The sequence below is a fragment of the Dendrobates tinctorius genome, unplaced genomic scaffold (assembly GCF_039654945.1).
Source record: "Dendrobates tinctorius isolate UK_male_01 unplaced genomic scaffold, ASM3965494v1 ptg000023l, whole genome shotgun sequence".
Taxonomy (NCBI): Eukaryota; Metazoa; Chordata; class Amphibia; order Anura; family Dendrobatidae; genus Dendrobates; species Dendrobates tinctorius.
Genome location: NW_027361691.1, coordinates 12,810,168 through 12,822,896, shown reverse-complemented (window position 1 = coordinate 12,822,896; position 12,729 = coordinate 12,810,168). Strand labels below are relative to the sequence as shown.

Here is a 12,729-nt window from a genome sequence, read left to right as displayed (position 1 = left end):
ATCCCAACGAATGGCTGGGCGAAAGGCCTTCCTCTGCCGGAATTGTTTGTCATATCTCAGCCACGCCTGACCCCCATAAACTCTCTAAGCTTCACCTATCGCATCCAGGTAACAAAACAATGCCAAGCAATTGTCCGGGGCCCTTTCCCCAATAACGCTTGCCAAAATGGCAAACGCTTGCTGCCAATTCACAAACATCTGAGGAATTAAGCGCCACCTGTGTTTCTCCTCTTCCTCCTTTTTGCTATCCTCCTTCTTGCTCTTATCCAAATTAAATTTCTCGAGAGGCAACAACGAGAATATCTCCATGTATTCGTCCTTCCATATGCGCTCCTTAATGTCCTTCTTTAATTGAGCCCCCAGTGGGCCCTCAAAGCATACATAGACCTCACCGTGAGCCCTGTCGTCCAAGTGCACGCGACACTCCTCCTTTTCCGTTTGCACCGACACAGACACTGGTCCACTAGTGCGCCCCGCCAGCTCTAGCCCGCACTGCCCAACCTGCCCCCCAGCCTGAGACCCCACCCAGGCCGCCAATGGTGACGGTGCAACGAAACTCTGCTCCAACCGTGAAAGTAAATCGCGGACATCTGCGAGCATAGACCTAACACCCCCCACCATTCATACCATCCGTCGAGGGCCCCACCCCCCCTGGCAATGAAGACAACAGTGGCTGACATACAGGGGACACAGATGCATACTCACTGGGCTGTGAGAGGGCTGTGAGCCCTCCAGCTGGACCGCCGGGATCCACGGATGCGTTCACGCCCGATTGGCTCATGATGCTGGCTCCACTGGACTGCCGCTGACGTCCGGGACTCCCCCCGAGGGAATCAGGATACAGGGCCCGAAACCCAGGGGGGATCCCGCTTGCTGATCCTCAAATGACGGTGCTGCCTGAGTCGTCGCGACCGGAGCCATCTATCCATGATGACGCGTGTGCGGCCCCCGGTGAAGAGCTCAGTGGGACTGAAGCGTACCCCCTGCCACCAGTTGTGGGGGTGGATGGCACATGCCCTGCAGTGCAGCAGGCTGTTCTATCCCTGCTGCATGACCTCCTGTCACTGTGCCCGGAGCAGGAAGCAGGCCGCGTTGCGGGCACCCCATGGCCGCGGCCCCCCGATGAACCTGATGACCCCCCCGCTGGAGGGTGAAGGACACAGCCCTGCTGTTTGGCAGGCCGCTACCGCTGTACTGCCTGACCACGGCCTGGAGTGAGGAGCAGACCGTGCTGTAATAGAGCCGTCAGCGCGGCCCTCCGATGAGTTCTGGGTGCTGCGCCGCCCGGCACGTGTCAGCCCCGCCCCATGCACGGAGCGAGACAAAGGCCCGGACACCGCCGCAGGGCCTCGCTGGGCTTGCGGATTCCTCCCAAACCGGGGCCCACTGGAGCGAGCAGCGTGGGGCGCCCGGCCTGAAGGGTCCCGGGAGGGGCTCCTGCACCGACGGGAGGCCCGAGGTGCTGCATCCAGTGAGAGCCGTTCAGGAGGCCTCACCCGCCTTGCGCGCCGCTCCCTCGTTGCAGGCAGAGACAACTGCCCGGACGTCCCCGGGGTGATCGCCGCCACTTGCGCTTCCAGCCACCCTGGCAGCTGTGTCATGGAAGCCGCCCTCAGGCACTCCAGCGCCCGCTCCACATCAGCGATGGTGAGTCCACAAACTTCCTGGGGGAAAAGAGCGGGAACTGTGAGGAGGGAGGCCCATTGCTCAACCATATATATATCGGCAACTCCCCCTCCCACCAAGCCCACTCCCCCACCTTCACCCTCCAAACCCCCCGTCATGCTGGCCTCCGCCTGACGCCTCTTCTGGGGGGAGGGGAGGCTCAGCTCCGGCCATTACTTATTCAGGCAAACATGCTTTTGGTGACTGCAGATGTAGAGAGTCTATACACTTCCATTAGGCATAAGGACGGACTCAGTGTGGTATCCTGGTTCCTTGAGGCTGGAGCTATTGATAAGGCTTTGTCAGATTTTATTTTACAACTATTACAGTTTATTCTGACTCATAACTGCTTTATATTTAATAATCAAATTTATCTCCAGCTTCAGGGGACCGCCATGGGTGCTGCCTGTGCTCCATCCTATGCAAATTTATTTCTTGGTTTATGGGAGCGGGACATCTTCATTAGCAATCCAGTGGTGCATATCGAGTGAGTGCATCACTGGATTCGCTATATTGATGATGTATTTTTTGTATGAGAGGGCACAGAGGTACAATTGAATGAGTTCATTATTACTTTGAATAATAACAACCTTAATATCAAGTTAATATCCATGAGTAGAAGACGAATAAATTTTTTGGCTCTTGATGCCTCTATATCTCCCCCTCCCCAGGGTTTCATTGAAACGGATGTTTACCGTAAACCAACATCTACGAATACATTGCTTCACGCTGACTCATCTCATCGTAAATCAACTATTGATGGCATTCCAATAGGGCAACATTTACGTATTAAACGCATTTGTTCAACGGAAGAAGCTTTTCAACGCCAAGCAAAATATCTTTATACTCGATTTAGAGAAAGAGGATATAGCCATCGACAAATCCGCCGTGGCTATAAGAGAGCTGACTGAACTCCCCGCAGTGACCTTTTGTTTCAATCCTCTACTAAAAGTAAGGACGATTCTCAAATTAGATTAATTACTCCTTACAATTGTCAGTGGAAATCTTTTTCCAATATAATTTCCAGACATTGGGACATTTTGCATTCTGATCCCATATTAAAAAATATCCTTCCTAGTAGACCTCTAATTACAGCAAAAAGGGCGGACAATCTCCGAGACTTGCTTGTTAGAAGTCATTATACATCTCAAGGAAAGGATAAGGTTACAACCTCTGAGCAATTGTAAGGCTTTTTTCCCTGTACTTTTTGTAAGGGATGTTCCAATCATGTGAAATCTAAGGAATTTGTTAATTCTCAAGGAACTCGTACCTATAAAATTCGATGTCAACTAACTTGCGCTTCAAAAGGGGTGATTTATTATTCCCAATGCCCTTGTAACAAAATTTATATCGGTATGACAACTCGTGAATTAAAGATCCGAAAGAGGGAGCACGTACTTGACATAGAGAAGGCTAAAGGGATAAAACATGTGACTTCTCTAAAAACCTTACCCAGACATTTTCTCCAGTTCCATGGATGTAATGCAAGTAAGTTGCAGATAAAAGCTATAGATCAGGTCACTTTGGGTCAACGGGGTGGAGATTTATCTAGAGCTTTGGCAAGGGTTGAAAGTCAGTGGATTTACAGACTAAATACAGTTGCCCCTATGGGCCTTAATGAGAGGTTTGGTTTTGCTTCATTTTTATAGGATGTCCTTCACGTTTTTTATTGTTTTTTTGTGGGTTTTACTTATTTATATATTAATTTATGTTGTTGTTTTTTTAGTTGGCGTTTGTTCTACTTTGCTGTGCCTTTCCATATGCTCTATGGAGTTCGATGCATTGAAGATCAGAATATGGGACAATTTCTATGGACACCTTGGAGAACTTTTATTATTAATTTAATTTTTGTATAAGCTCACTTTATTTGTAGTGAATATTATTATTAAGTTCACTTTTTTTGCACTTTAGTCAGTATTTTTGTATATAATTAATGCATTTTTATGCTGTTTTTGCACAATGTATTGCATTTTAGCACTTTCATATTTGGCGCATATATGATTGTATGTATATATGTTGGCAAGTACTGTATATGCATATGTTATTTAACGAACTTTTATAATGGGCACATGGATTATTGCATTTCTGCACTTTTTATTTGGTACATATGTTGTGGCTAGTATGTACACATACCATTTATGCACTTTTGCATCTTGTGCACACATTATTTCATTGCCTCCTACACTTTTTATACGGTATTGTGACACTAGTGCCTTTTACCATGGTGCGCCTGCGCTGCCTTCTCTGACGTCGAATCATTAGGCCGACGGCATCCGGGTTGCACTGCGCTTGTGCCGTCTCCATGACGGCCGTGTGTTGTGTTCAATCCACCGCCGCCGGCTCCATGGTCTCATTATGACGTCTGGGCGGTGACGCATGCGCCGTTCTCCTCATGGTTTCCTCCTTTGACACAGTCCCGTACGTCAGCACTCCATTCAGGTGCTTTTATTAGCTGATTATGAGCATAGGGCTTCTCATTGGCCAGCGTTCATTTAAATAGTCAGAACCCTTAACCTGCGGCACGCCTCTTGAGGAAGTCATTACGAAACGTGCGTTGAGGCGCCAGGGATAGAATCACTCTCCATTATCTTCCATTTATGTAAGTAATTTATTACTGACATGGCGGTTCACAGTAATATTTCTTAGCGGACTTATAGCACACGTGTGAGGCAAAGAAACAGTGTTATTTATTGCACTGATGCACTTTAAAAAATAATTGTTATTACTTGTTTCTATTGCCACTTGCTAATGGTTTGAAAATTGTATTGTCTATGTTCTGTGAGCCCAGATTTCAACATTTTTTTGCTGTGTGCAAAAGTTATATTTTAACACTTTGCAGCTCTGTCTAGTTGAGCATTTGTTATAGTGGTTTTGGTATGGAGATGAACACTACCTGTGAAAGTGGCACTTTGCAGTTCTGATACAGGATTTTATTGGTATTTTATATAAATAAAATATTTTTGTGATCTATACTCGTGGTTGTGGTACATTTACTGACAACCCCTTTGGTGTGTATCTATGCAATTTGAGTTTTTTTCACTTTCATTTTGGGTCATTTGTGTTAATCATACAGTACATATACGGTATATATATATATATATATATATATATACACATATACATGCAATCCAGCAGCAGAATTTTACTACTAATCTACTTGCATGTGCACGTAGTTCTTTAAAAGGCGATCCAGCAATACCTTTACATGCCCAGTCCATTCATCTGTTACTGAGAAATCAGCATTTGAATTGATATGCAAATGAGGCTGAAGATCTATGGTAGATCCGAACCCTCTGTCACTTTAAAGCGCCCGTTACACATAGCGATATCGCTAGCAATATCGCTGTAACGTCACCGATGTGATACTTACCTCCGACAGGCTCCCCCGCTGGTTATCGCTGATCGTGCGAGAAGGTCCTGGACCATTTCTCGTCGAGTGCATCCTGCTGGGCTTCCTGTGGCGCCGACGAGCGACGCGTGGACGCGGGCGGGAGGACGTCAGGATCGCCGCGTCTGACAGGTAAGTAGCGAACCCCGACCCCTGCTATGTCGCTGGTGAGATGATCTGCCGGTGTGGCAGCTCACTAGCGACCACTTAGCGATGCACCAGTGATCCATATCGTTGTCGGGATCGCTGGTGCATCGCTAAGTGTAACGGTACCCTAACTTTATTTCCAGCCCAGCGCCCCCTGCTCCTGCTTGACTGACAGTCTCTATGCTGCGTGACTTCAGGCATGTGGCCCTCAGTCAGTAGGAAGCGGCACTGGGCAGGTAACAGAGTTAGAGTGACGTAGGATTTAAATCTGCCATAGCTCTTTAGCCTCATATGCATATGAATTCACACACTAATTTCTCAGTAACTGAAGAACAGACTGGCTATGGAAAGGTATTTGTTGCACAGCTGTTTCAGGGTTTGGGTTCTGCTACTTACACCCCGGTTGGCTAAACTTTCTTGTGCTCCATGTCGGGCTTTGCAAGTAGCATGGCATGCTCCCATGTGTCTATATTAGGCTTGCCAAAACACACACCTAAATCTTGCTATTAAGATTTTCTAATAACACTTTTAGTTTGTTTGTGCATAGTTTCTGTACACAGTCTTCAGTATGTCTCCTGGCTGCCTGTGGTTTCCAGACCCTGAGTTACCTGTCAGCGGCTTTCAATTCCACTGCAAACTGGGTAGATTCTCTTGGACGTCTTCTTTCTGCCTGCAGCTTCCATGGTTTTCAGACTTTCTGTTTACTCTGGAGTTCTCTCTGCTACCTGTTCCCGGTCTTCTAGGACCTCTATGGCATGTCCAGCGGTTTCCATGATGTCTTCTAGCCTCCTGCGACATGTATAAGACTTTGTTACTCTGTTGTTTTACCTGCTTCTTGTTTATCTGCAGCCTCCGGTAACTTTGCTACCTTCCTGTGGTCTGCAGCTTCCAGTCTTGATTCTCCAGTCTGCCTGAGGTCTTCAGAAACTGTGCAATCAGCCTGCAGCTTCCAGTAACTCTGCTACCTGTCTTCCAGTGGCTTTCACTAACTCTGCTACATTTCTGCGGTATCCATGATACCCTTTGTTTGCCTGCAGCTTCCAATCCTTGAGTTGAAAGTCTGCCTGCAGTTTTCAGTAACTCTGCAATCTGCCAGCAGTCTCCAGTAACTCTGCATCCTAAGTCATGTAACAAGGCTCCTTAGAGGGTCGACATTGACTTTTAGGATTGCTACTTCCAATAGGTGTCACTAGAGTTCTAGTCCTCTTCCTCTCTGACGAGACAATTTGCATGTTTCCCAGAGGAGAATTGCGGCTTTAAGTCTCCTCATCTCGGCATGCTTAGCATGTCATTCTCTGCAAGGAGAAAGAATACTTCTTGGATATCGGTCAGATGCCTCTCACACAGCCAAACCAGATCTCACACTTTGCACTGATGAGGGGCAGTACCCCCAAACAGAGTGTCTGCAAATTGAGATTCTGGTTTTGGCTTTTATCCTAAGTCATGTAACAAGGCTCGTTAAAGGGTCGACATTGACTTTTATGATTGCTACTTCCATTAGATGGCACTAGAGTACTAGTCCTCTTCCTCTGAAGAGACAATTTGCATATTCTTGAATTCCAGTAAATATTTTATCTTTACCTGTGCTGGATTCATGTCTACACTGCTCAGTAGTAATGTATAATGTTCTGCATGCGGCTGTTGCTGCTTCTAAACGTGTGCTCCATAGAGACAGGAGATCAGAAATCCCTGGTGTCTGTGTGTGCAGTGTATGGGAGACATCATAGCAGCTTTTCTCCACCCACCAGCTCAGAGACAACTAAAATTAGAGATCGAGCCTGCAGAGGAGACAACCACTGAAAAATGGAGAAGTCATAATGACAGCTCATTTTGTAAAGTCAGTAAAATGACAACTTGGCTTTAAGTTAGCAGATTGTTTAGACGATATCACCCAAGTTCTTCAAGTCCTAAAAATGCATTAAATAATTGCAGGTCTATTAGTAATGAGAAATATAAAGAGAGAAAGGAGCATAAAGCTGCAGTAATACAATACTAATGTTTGCATATATTAGACCCACGCAGCCGAGGAAACAGGATCTTTATATTCTGCTATTGAACGTGTGTCAGCAAAACAGCGCTATCGTGTTTATTGAATTAAACATAAAGCAGCCGATCAATGAACATTGCCTGAAATGTAATTGTTAAGCCATAAAACAAATGGCTGAAAGTTTCCCTTTTGTTTGTTTTACTACGGTCTGGTCAAAGATTCCGTTTTTACCACGCGCGAGGAAAGTTCATTGCGTTTCATCAGCTCGGATACATCATCGCTTTCATTACTATTACCTGTCCTGACAATGAGTAGGCGTTCCTGTTTGTTTCAGATTTTTGGAAAGAAGATTCATTAAAGTAACACGAGAAAACTTTTCTTTTTAATTGGATGATGACTATGATGATCAGATGATTGCTTAGGTTGCTGCAGCTAGCCATACTTTTCTCCTACAGCGGCCACTATAGGAGAAGAGCAGTATAGCACATCAGTCAATGAACAGACAACTAGAGGAAGAGCTGATGTTTCTTGGCTTCTTTCTTTAATTTATTTTTTAGTCTCCACCCACTAGCTCAGAGACACCATAGTCAACAAATTATTGGCTATGATATCTCCCTTTTTAAAACATACTGAGACATGAGGGATTCCTGGTCTCCTGACTGCATGTAGCATTTTTCTTGACAACCCAACAATAGGACTATGAAATACGTCAGCAGGGTCAATAATGTGTACACAATGTCAGAACTGATTAAAAATAAAAAATTGAGGTTTTTTTTCTTGGTGTCCCTCTGCCTTTAACATAATTTGCACGTCCCCATAATTTTGAAGTCCTATATATCAACATGCTAAAGCATAAAAACCCCTAACCGTAAAAACATGGCTGTCAATGAGGAGTTTTTATGCATTATTAACCCCTTTATGACATACGATGCACATTTACACCGTATGTCGTGTCAGTGACTTTGATGTGGGCTCGCAAGCAGAGCCCACATTTTTCCCGGCTGATGACTGATTTAATTAGCCATCATCTTCCTCTAACAGCCGCAGGTGGAGCAGTGCTGATTCACTGCTATGTATAGCACAAGCGATCAGATGATTGCAGCTTCAGTTCCCCTAAGAAGACTATTAAATAAAGGAAAAAGTGAAAAAAAAAAAAGTTTCTAAAATATAAAAAAAAAATCTTTAAAAAAACAAAAGTCCAAATCACTCTCCTATTCCTCCCCACGAAAAATAAAACAATAAAAAAACACATATTTGGTATTGCTTCATTCATAAAAGTCTGGTCTATTAAAATATAAATAATAATTGAACCAGTAAACGGCGTAACTAGAAAAAATCTAAACGGCAGAATTACGCTTTTCTGGTCCCTGCAACATTGCAATAAAATGCGATAGGAGGCAATCAACGCATCGTATCTACCCCAATATGGTATCAGTAAAAAGTCAACTCAGGATGCAAAAAAATAGCCATTATCCATCCCCAGATCATGAAAAATGGAAACGTTAATGGTCTCGGAAAATGGCGACACAACCATTATTTTTTTTTTTTACAAACGTCCAAATTTTTTTTAGCACTTAAATTAAAAAAAAAAAAACTACACATGTTTGGTATCAGCATAATTGTATTGACCTGGAGAATCATATTGGCGGGTCACGTTTACTGTATAATGAACATAGCAATTAAAAAATAAAAAATGAAACATTTGAACTTTTTTTTTTAAGCAATTTCAATGTAATTTTTTTCCCGCTTTTCAGTGCATTACATGATAACATTAATGGTGTCAGTCAAAAGTTCAACTCGTCCTGCAAGAAAACAAGCCCTCACCCGGCTATTAATTCACAGAAACCAGCGGTCCTCCAGAGCAAGACCCTCTAATTGTTCAATGCTTTGTCCTCGTGGGAGGATCATATGAAGGGACGTCCCTTGATTAGCTAAACACGGCCTCGTATAAAGCTTTTAGCTACCTTTGCTGATGATTTTCTTCTTAATCCCTCATCTTTCCTCTGCAGATGATCTGTAATTTATAAAATATAGTTACTAGCGGCAGCCATATCGCTTCAGGTAGCATGTCCTAGAGTTGAGCGCCATCACATTATGGGAGATCACATAAAGAGACTTCATACATACAGGCAGGACATGTTCACAAGTAATATCAGACCGTCTTTAATGCTTATTATATACTAGATGGAGGCCGGATGCTATCGCATCAGGAGGGCGGTAATGTCACGATGGGGGCAGGCTTTGCAGCGATGAGAATCTCTCCCCCCATGTGCTCACCCACCTATCCACTCTCTCTTTCCCCATGTGCTGACTTCTCCCATCTGTGCTCTCTTCTTTGACCTGTCTACCCCATGTGCTATCCCGCTTGTCTGCTGTCTCTCTCCTTCCTGTGCTGTGTTCTCCCCTCATGTGCTGTCCCGTTTGAGCTGTCTCCCCCCTGTGCTCTGTCTCTCTCACCCCTGTGTCTGACCGAGTACAGAACATACCACAGCTCCTGGGCAGGGGAGGAAGCAAAAGACAATACTGACATTACAGCAGGAGATCGCAGAGGATACATTTTGCGAGGTAAAATATTGTTTAAAAACAGTCAGTGAAATATTTTACCTCACAAAATGTATCCTCTGTGATCCCCTGCTGTAATGTCAGTATTGTCTTTTGCTTCCTCCCCTGCCCAGGAGATGTGGTATGCTCCGTACACGGTCAGACACAGACAATTTTTAAAATGAACTTTTGTTCCTGGGAAAAACCCTTCAATGTGACCGGCTTCCTTTGTCTATAGACACGTCACGCATCTGCCGCCGGGATCAGCCAAATGATTCACTGCGCCTGTGCGGAATTCGGGCAGGCGCAGTGCGACGGTGTTACGCAGGTGGTACTGCGCAAGAGGCTGTGTGAGTGTGTGCGTGAGTGTGTGTGTGTTGCGTACAGCGTATAGAGTGTGTGCGTGAGTGTGTGGTGCGACGGTGTTCCGCTGGTGGTACCGCACAATAGGTTGGCACCAGCAGCAGTTTCCATATTGAGACACCCATCACTTGGGTGTCCCAATATGGCAGTCGGTGAACTTCCTCCGCTTGGAAATCTGGCATACGGTGACATCTGGACAGAAAAGTAAATGAAAACATTACAAGGCAATTATATGAATAGATTTGTAGAAATATTTGAATTATGCCGTGGGGCTCTCTCAGTATGGCACACTGGGGAAACATCACCCTAAACCTGTCAGGCCCCTAATCATTAGAAACCATCATTTTTGTGATATTCAATATATGCCTTTAAGACTTTTAGGCTGTGTGCCCACATTCAGGATTTTTTTGCGTTTTTTTTTGCGTTTTTTTAGCGTTTTTTCCCCCTGCAAAAACGCTTATAAAACGCATACATTATGCATCCCATTATTAGAATGCATTCCGCAATTTTTGTGCCCATGCTGCGTTTTTTCCCCCAAAAAAAACGCATCACGGAAAAAAACGCAGCATGTTCATTAATTTTGCAGAAAATCTGCGGATTTGCAGCTATGTTCATTGTATTAGGGTGCTCCGGAAAAAAAATGCAATAAAAATGTGATAAAAACGCGGAAAAAAAAAATGAGGATTTCCTGCGAAGGAGTCCAGTTTTGCTCAAGAAAATTCTGCTTACGTGGGCACATAGCCTAAATGAGCCAGGACTAGTCTAGCAGGGCGTAGTTTCCATCAGACTAGTCTTGTCTCAGATCTTATCACGCTCCCATGGGTATGATTGACAGCTTTCATTCCATTTATTTCATGGCAGAACAACCGTAAATCCTACACACTCGCAACGTTCCAGTGGTTTTACCATGAAGTGGATGGTGTAAAGGACATCAAACACACCCCACCACTAGGACCACTGGCACGTCTTATGTAGGCACAATATTTCTGGTGCTCCTGCCACGATGTAGACTACATGGAAGATGTCAGACATGTCCAAGGGGGGTGCGATTAGTAGGTCCAAGGTGGTATTAATCTGTGGAAAGCGATGACCTGATACACTAATCCTGGCTGATTAAAAGAGCAAAACACAGCCCAGTAAGTGACACATCACTACAATCAGGCTCTCTGCTCCCTCCTATATCATGCTGCTTTCAGATTCTATAGCAAAAGACTGCTGACATGTTACTTTACAGAAAAGTTGACAGTAATGATGGTTTTTGTCCGCGACCACTTAACAGAATGTAAAGCTAAGCTGCTGTTGAAGGCATTTCAGCTATGGAATTCTCTAAAACAGTGTTCCCCAACTCCAGTCCTCAAGGCCCACCAACAGGTCATGTTTTCAGGATTTCCTTTGTATTGCACAGGCGATGGAATTATCACCTGAGCAATACTAAGGAAATCCTGAAAACATGACCTGTTGGTGGGCCTTGAGGACTGGAGTTGGGGAAATCTGCTCTAAAACAACAAAATGGAATTCTACAAGCAAGGTAAGGATTTACTCATCATTAAAGCATCTTTACGTACACACCATTGGTTTGCATTCTCTAAGCGGTCCCTTCCCATTCCCCCAGGAGGCCTAGGACAGATATGTTAGTGTATAAACACCTAAGACAAACAGGGATAACAAAAATCAACTTACATACAAAACAATAACCAAAGGTAGAGAGGAATAAAAGGAAAGGTAAGAATGTACAAACCAAATGGGAATAGGACATTGAGGAAAGCATACACCCAAAAACAGCACATAGCAATCTCCAGCAGCAACAACAATCTACAACTCAGCACAGCGACTCCAAGGAGCTAGGAAGTAAAACTTTCACTGGCAAGGAAGAGAAGGTCTGGACAGATTTTGAGCGAGAGGAAATGACCTGGTCAGGAACAGCTGTGAGATAGAGCTGCAAGCTTCTAAAAAGCATAAAAAGGCTTGTTAACTCCTTCAGCACCAAAGGAAATGAAATCCATTTACTATGAAACACAAACACACAGGCTAAAAGGAAATTCTGCCTTTCACGTGACATACTCATGACAGCACAACTCAGGTACCGTGATCTCTCCACTAAAGATAATTGCTATCTGGAAGAATATACTTCCCTACACAGCCACCCTAGGTGAAGACTACTGTCACTTGCACCATCTCTTATTTCTCTTGTGGCATTGCCCTTTTGTTCACGTCTGTCCCAGTCAGACCGATCACCTCTTTGGTTCTTTTACTAAAGAAAACAATGGGCAGTTGTACACTAGTGATTTTAGTAAATAGTTGGGTCATTTAGTCGGTGATCATCGACTGTTTGGTATATTTCTAATCACTCCAACATTGTCAAATCGTTAGTCTGTGGCTGGCCTTTCCTTGTTTTTTTAAGGACCAGCCACACACTTACTGGGTACCCTCTGTTTCCTGATTTTAAACCCTAGTATTGTCCCCTGACCATGCCGTGCCGCCATTTCTATAGGGAGGTATGCGAATAACCACTTGCCACACTCCATACTTTGGTTACTTTACAAATGACTGCCAATTCCATAACACTGCACATCTCTGCAGAGATCGAAGCACAACTTTTCTGATAGCGTTCTAAATCCTCTACATAACAATAGTGTTG

General features: G+C 44.4%; 1 protein-coding gene across 1 annotated transcript in view; it reads right to left on the bottom strand.

Annotated features, from left to right (window-relative positions):
- LOC141084518 (cyclic nucleotide-binding domain-containing protein 2-like) overlaps window positions 1–12,729 on the bottom strand; it is a 346,033-nt gene that overhangs the window by 142,060 nt on the left and 191,244 nt on the right. Inside the window, exon 12 of the mRNA XM_073569275.1 lies at window positions 9,152–9,201. Coding sequence (XP_073425376.1) covers window positions 9,152–9,201 — 50 coding nt within the window. The remainder of the gene's footprint in view (window positions 1–9,151; window positions 9,202–12,729) is intronic.